The sequence below is a fragment of the Pseudopipra pipra genome, chromosome 4, assembly GCF_036250125.1.
Source record: "Pseudopipra pipra isolate bDixPip1 chromosome 4, bDixPip1.hap1, whole genome shotgun sequence".
NCBI classification, from domain to species: domain Eukaryota; kingdom Metazoa; phylum Chordata; class Aves; order Passeriformes; family Pipridae; genus Pseudopipra; species Pseudopipra pipra.
Genome location: NC_087552.1, coordinates 30538132 through 30545455, shown reverse-complemented (window position 1 = coordinate 30545455; position 7324 = coordinate 30538132). Strand labels below are relative to the sequence as shown.

The 7324-nt window shown below is 49.4% G+C and overlaps 1 protein-coding gene across 3 annotated transcripts in view; it reads right to left on the bottom strand.

Annotated features, from left to right (window-relative positions):
• Positions 1-64: 64 nt before the first annotated feature.
• The window catches only part of MFHAS1 (multifunctional ROCO family signaling regulator 1), a 34350-nt gene continuing 27090 nt past the window's right edge, over positions 65-7324 (bottom strand). The window contains exons 2-4 of one of the 3 annotated variants that reach the window (XR_010430085.1): positions 5675-5830; positions 3780-4210; positions 65-2269 (exon numbers count right to left, since the gene is read on the bottom strand). Coding sequence is in view for 1 of the 3 variants with exons in the window: in XM_064652203.1 (XP_064508273.1) it covers positions 4207-4210; positions 5704-5830 (131 nt within the window). In the remaining 2 variants the exon portion in view is untranslated. Of the gene's footprint in view, positions 4211-5674; positions 5831-7324 lie in introns of all 3 variants that reach the window. The other 2 variants (XR_010430084.1, XM_064652203.1) reach the window with 2 other exon arrangements.

Here is a 7324-nt window from a genome sequence, read left to right as displayed (position 1 = left end):
TCCAGAGGCAGAGCCCAAGGAGGCACTGGAAGAGGAAAAAGAAACCACACAGCCAGGACTCTCCTGGAGATTGAGATCACTTTTATTTTCAGTCATTTTGGCGAGGATGTGTGGGCAAGTGTGGGTGTATTGCGTGTATGTCTGGGCATGCATGTGTGTGTGTGTGCGCAGAGTCCTGCCCAGTGATGTAGATTATATGAATACCTGCAATTACAGTCCATGAACTGAGCCATGAAGCGTGTGATGAGTGCTACACTGAGGCCCACTTACTTGCCTCTTCTTGTGCTTACTGCAGTGCAGCATCTCCACCTCCCCACACTGCTGTTCCAAGGATGCCGGCCCAAGATCCCATCCAAAAGGTGCGAGAAGAACCAAGCTCCGGGATCTGGCTCTGCAGGAGTGAGCCAGTGGGTTTTCGCCTCACTTAGTGAGCTCCTAAATAACATTTGCAGTTCCCTTTGACAAAACCATATCTGTCTCCTCACAATGAGAAGCCTCTACTGCTTTGACAAATTTTAACTGCCTCAGAGGTACAAAGGGGAAGGGGACCCATGTAAGCTCCAGTGCTACAGCACAGCCAAGCACATCTTGAGTTCCTGGGAAAGCAGTACCCAAATACACTATTGAGTTTTCACAGCCACCATGAAACTGTGGCATGGGGGATGCTGCAAGGGATATGACCCATGCTTCTGCAGCCCCCAGTCTCTTCCATCTGATCTGAGAGACCATAAGGCATGTTAAACCCCAATCTAGTCTCTATTTCTGTTTAACTTTTTAAAGCTGAATCCCCCAAGCTCAGAGCAGAGACAGAATGCAGAAAAAACAGCACTGCTATGGAAGGAGACTAGTCAAAGGCATCCTGGCCTTGTGGCAGGCTGGAAACCACCTTGTTTCTCTGACCTTTTTGCCTTTAGCACAGTTAAGGCAGAAGTGTCCCACCACCCAGGACCCTCTACAGCCTCCGGAAGCCTCCAAGTACCCCTGCAAGCCCTAAGATGACCTAGATGGGCAGCATCATCCTTAGGGTTCCCTCTCACTCACCTCTACAGATCTGTATGCTGCTTAGGGACACGCAATTTTTCACGTGTTACACAGACACAGTAGGCAAAGCTGTTATCCTGGGAATTTCACTTGGACGGATGCAGATTTGAATCCCAGGTTTTGCCTCAGAGCATAACACAAGGTACTCCAGGACATCTTCAAGCTGCTGTAAGTCCTGCAGTGCAAAGCAGCTCATCACCTCTGCTTCCAAACCTGCCTGCACCAGTTTCAGTAGGAAAACAACTGGTCAACAAGCAAGGGGTCTGCAAACCAATAAGCAAAACCAGCACAGTCCTCTCAAGTGAAGTAGGCATCTAGTACCAGATGCTCCTCGTATTCCAAAGAGGTTAGATTCATTGTCAGCTCCACAGGGAGACAACTGAGTCCCCAGTCCTTTCTGACCTCTTTATAATACACCTTGAGTAAAGGCTGCAGGGTGCTTCACAGAGGCCTTAGTCATTTTTAACAGTTCGGTAACTCTCCGAGCAGGGTCAAGAGCAGGAACATAACACGCTTTGAACTCAGGTATCTGCTCTTGGGGCACTGCATTCAAGCCCTCTTTCCTTGTGGCTTAACTCATGAAAAATGACAGATCCTTCAAAAATACAGGGCTTGCATCCCTGGGGCTCAGGTATATTAAGTGGGATCTGAGGCAGGAGCTCAGCAAAGGGACACTATGATTCGAGGATGCATCCTTAAAAGACAGTGACAGCAAAATCAAAAGTACTATCAGCCACTTGGCTTGGTTCTCCTGCACTGATCTCCCAACCTGGCAGTTGCAAAGGGGAGATGTTTTTGAACTGCATAGAAAATTAAATGGCTTTTGCATATTAAAAAAATTCAGATGAAAACACAGTTACACCAGCTACTAAACAGTGGGAGGATGAGCAATCACTGTTTCATATTAAATAGACCCAACTAGATCAACCTCTATACTGCCACACTCCCAGCATTACAGCTTCAGTGCACAGCAGCAGACTGAGTGCCTGCAAAGGCCAGCTAGTGCCGTGCTCCGGCGGAGGTGGCACGGCCCGGCTGGAGGGCTGCAGTCCCAAGGAGCAGGCTGTAAGACGTCTGCTCTGTCCTCTCACTCCTTCAATGCTCACGCATCCCAGACCAGATGGGCACACTGGGAAACAGGCCTCCGGCTGGAAAAGGATTCCAGTTTGTGGTTTCTTTACAATGTGGTTTCCACGCAACGTCACAGCAACAAATCGCTAGTTTCTTCCTATGGAGAATGGAAAGAGAAGTGAGTAGCAGCAAAACAGGAGGAGAAGGCCACCCAGTATGGCAGGTGACACTAGGAATGCTCTAACACAAGTTCTGCCTATACCAGAGCCTTTCATGTCTCATGGGCAGCAAGACTTAGGACAAGGGAGTTTCCCAGCATTATTCCGGACACCATTCCAAGATCTCACCTCCCTTCCACTTCCTCCAGCCACCATAGGCAATTCTGAGTCCCCAGTTTACCAACAGCAACACAGAAGCACAATCAAATTCTCACTGGCATAAGAAGGTTCAGTGCCAGAGGTGGCAGGTCAACATATGAAATCTGAGCCCAAGCTCCCTCCCAAGCTGGAATGATACCCTGAAGAGACACGAAGCTGACTGAGCTGCCAGCTTTCATTTGGCAGCTTTCCCCCCCCAAAGTGAGGTACATGGCTTGATTTCTTCTACCTGGCCTCTGCAATCTCCCGCTAGAGTGGATTCTGCCCTGCACTTCCCAGTGTTAAGTTCTTGCCAATGGGGGTATTTGCAGTCTTGCACACAAGGCTGGTATTTGAAGGATCAGAAGCCAGGGGAACATCATCTGTGCAACAGCAGCAGGTCCCAGCAGGATGCACGTCACTGTCTTGCCTTGACTGCAGGCCTGGCCAGCTCACATCCTGGTGGGCACTGCCTGCTGACTAATACCACCCATCCCGGGTCTGCCACCATACCCCAAATTGCTAGGAGTTACAGGTTGACACAAGTATTTTAAGTCCCTCATCTCTCAGACCTCCATCCACATCTGATGAAGGCATCCTGGCTCTGGAAATGCCTGCCTCCTGTTGATTTATACCAAATCAAATATTTGCATGGAGCAGGACACATACAGCACAGTTACCAGGGCTCAGCTGTAGGGCACAAACTGACAGCAACATCTTAGAAGTCCTCAAAACCACCTAGTCAGGGGAGACACCAGCACTGTGGTGTCAGTGCTCAGCCTGCCCTTTCCCACATCTGGAGAGGGAGAATGGCTGCTCATGAAGCACAGCTGCCCGGGGGGATCAGGGCCAGTTTGTACAACTCAGCCACACATTGCTTCACCAGATCTCTGCACAAAGATGCCTGGGTGGCTTTGCTAGGAGGAGGACCAAGATCTAGATTTTTACTGCTCTAGTGGACACAATGCATGGAGAGTACCACAATGGCAGTACCAGAGCATCCAGACCAGCAGACCAGGAGCTGTTGGGGGCTAGAGAAAAGTACAAATGGCAGGTGCCAGAGGCACACTGACTGCCCTGCTTTCATCCCTGTGTGATTATAGCACATCCTTACCACCTTCATGGCACAGCATGTGTGAATGCATAAGGCAGGAAACATTTCCCAGCCTGCCTCTCCTCCTGCTATGCCAGCCACTGCCCAAGTCTGCTGCATGGGACACAGCCAATTGTTTTGTGGTGGAGCAATTGTAAAGGTTTCACAGCACCAACCCACTTCCCAACAAAGCCTTGGCCAACTGCCACAAAACTCACTTGTCCAGGAACAAATCCAGGGAATCCAGCTACAGCTCATTTCAAGATACTTTCCTCCAAGCAGGTCTGAATTAAATGGTACCAAGAACATTTTTACATTCATCATGAGATCCAAATGGTTTTTCAACACGCAATCAATGGGTCCACAGAAACCTATCCCCAGTGCTTTCCCTCTGGCCAGCAGCCCTGCCATCTGCAGCAATCACTTTGCTTCATGCCTCATTGTGATTCCCAGCCTCCAGATGACTGCATCCACTCCAACCACGAGGCCCCAACCTGGGAGCTGCCCCTGCCCCACAGCATTTCAGAGTCCAAAGTCCCATTGATCCCCGTCAGCATACAACTCCACAACTGGAGAGATGGGAGCACTGCAGAGCATCAGCCACGTTCTGCCCGGTGGAAAACCTTTGGCACCAGCACTGACGGTTTATCTGGAAAAGGAAAGGATAAAGAAAAAGTAATGTAGCACAAGCAGCAGAGTCCATAATGCTTGTGATGAATAATCTAAGACACACAATTTTCTCTAGACTTCTAAATAGGGAGGATGAGGTCTTTAAAAGTAACACAGGCCTTTTTGAGAACACAAGTTTCCTGCCAGCAAAGTGACTGTGAAACTGGGACATAGTTAACAGACATTGTGGAAGGCAGGCTGGAGGACAGGAGGACAAGTGCACAGGCATAGCCTGCCAGCACAGTACAACAAAAACTGCAGCCTTAGGTTAGACACATGCTGTGCCAAGTACAGAAGGACCAAACGAACAGGCAGTAGTGACCTGTGGCTCACTATCAGAGCAGCAACCTTGTTTCCTGCCCCAGGTGGGCACTTCAACATCACCTTCGCATACAGCCCAACACCCACCCATCACCAAAGCTATTCTCCATCAAGATAAGTGGTATTTTGGAATGGGATGGTACTGAACAGAGAGAACAGCATCCAAAGCTGCTGTCAGACACTGAAGTGAAATAGGCATTCACATACAGTACAGCAGCAGCCACCAGCAAGACACAGCTTGCTCCTCTAAGCTCCCTACCAAATTCCCTTGCACCACTCCAATTAGAACAGACCACAGTTGAATTTCTGTTCTGAAAGCAAACCTATGCATCAAAAAGCCAAGGCACTGGCTGTTTTTGTGAGTGTTGTTCCACACATTTGTTCCCACCACAGTACATCTCTGTTTTCCAAGCACATTCCCACTCTATGAAATGAAGGACACAGAGGCTGTAGGTACACAAGAGGGCAGTGCTTCTGTCCAGGGGGACCTCACCAAGTTGGAGGACTGGGCCAACGACAGTGCTGTGAAATTCAACAAGGACAAGTGCATAGCTCTACACCTAGAACAGGACAACCCCATGCACCACCATAGCCTGGGGTCCAGCTGGCCTGGGATCTGGGGGAGAACATTTTGGAGACAAGCCAGCAGTGCATCTTCGTTGCAATGAAAGCCAAGCTGTAATAAGGGAGACTCAGATGGGACAGAAGGAAAAAAAGTTCTGCCCCAGGAGAATAGTGTAACTCTAGAGTCCAGAGAGGTGGTAGCACCTCCATCTTTGTCATCCAACCCTCACCTATACAGGTTCCAAGCAATACGACCTGCCTGTGAAGGTGGTCCTGCGTGGAGCAGTGGTTGGACAGAAATCTCCCAAGATCCCATTCTACCAAAACCCATTCATGATTGCATTATCTCCTGATCTGTCCTGCCCACTATGTGTCTTACATCTGCCGCAACACAGCTCAGAGAACAGCTCAGCCCGTTTCACTGTACTTCTTATCCTTTGCATGGGCTGTCTATATCCATAAGTAATCAGAACAGTCCCCAGGCTGTGGGGCTGCTGCCTTCCAGAAAAAATTGCTTAGCAAGGGCATGTTTTACATAGTCTTTCTGGAGTCTACTGACAGGGGAATAGGTCTGCTTTCTGGTCTCACTTGGAACAAGGGCTGATCACAGTAGGAGTGGGGGGGTAAACCAAGGCAACATTAACTCGCTCGCTGCCGTTCTTGGGACAGATGATCTCCGTCAGTCCCTCTGGTCTTGGCTGACTCAGCAGTTCTCCTGTGAATAAAGGAAAACAATAAAAATATTTAACCATCAGCAAGGCAGATTTTGCAATTTTTGCTTTTAGCATGCCCTTCCCCTCCCCTCACCAAGTAGGTATCCATGACTGATGCAAGTGAGCACAGTAAGAGGGCTTACTGGTCCTGCAACCCAAGCAATCCCATCCATGTAACCATGGTGAATGTCCTGGTGCTTACAGCTTGGAGACATGCTGGTCGCCACAAATGTAACATCTGCCATCTTTCCTATTTCTGTTTTGAATCACTGCACCCTGACTCGACAGCTCCTTAGGGATTCATAGCATTTAGATGGAAGATTCCCTAATGCCCCTCTCCCTGGGTACACTTGCCACAACTGCCATGGGACTGATGCTGCATCCTGTCAGGGCCCTTTGCTACACTACAGTCTGCTGAGCATGTGGATCCAGCTCCCAGCTGTCAGCTCTTCCATAATGGAGGCGATACAAGCTCTGTATGGAGTCAGTAGCAGTGAGGAGGCTCTCACAACACATGGTATCCCTCTGTGAAATGAGTTGCGTCAGCTCCGCTGCCCAAGTGCCAAGTTGGCAGCTCCCCACTGCTGGCACCCTTGCAGCATGTAGTTCAGGGCACACACAGGTCAGCACAGTGAGAGGGGAAAGCCAGGTGCCGAGATATGCCCAGCTCTGAGGAACACTTCCCCAACAGCTCACTCAGAGCAAATCAAGTTTCCTCCTGGCTCCACTCTACACATGACTGGCCTCAGGAGGGCAGATCCCCTGGCCATCAATATGCCACGTCCTCAGTATAGTCACACCTTAGACTTCCAATAGCAGCAGAAACACCTCTTGATACCTGTCTGGCAGGTAGGATCTGCTCTCAAAGGCAATTGGGATGACAGCATCCATGCCCAGCAAGGGCTCAATTCTTCTGAGTGTGCCTACATTGCTGCTAAACAGACCTACCCAAAGCAGAGTCACCAGGCCACAACTGGCTCAATTAGTGACTGTCTTTACAGAGGCAGGCCAGCTGTAAGTGGGCTGCTGCCACAGGTCCACACAAAACTCTCTGGACCCATCAATCAAGCAGCCACCATGAGCTGTCCCCACTTCCACCAAAACACTCAAGACAGATGGTCCTTGGACTCCTCTATTTTTGAATGCACTTGCAATAAATTCCTCTCCCGTTAAAGAACATCAGAACATCAGAAAATGTCTCCTTGTGTCTAAGCTGAGACTGTCAGGCACCCCAGGAAAAACTGTAAAGAAATCACACTTTGCAGAAGTACTGCCCAGCCTGTGCAGCAATGGCACAACAGTCAGCCCCAGCATACCCAAAGCCCTACAAATGCTCCGTCTCCTTGTCACACAGTTTCTCTTCTCACTTTCATGAAATAGTAGATCTGAAATCCTTTGGTTTTTCCAAAGCACATCATTTCATATAGTGAAAACAGGAGAGGGCTTGGCAAGGAACACAGACAGTTCCCCTTGAGAGATACCCCACTTGTAGGGCC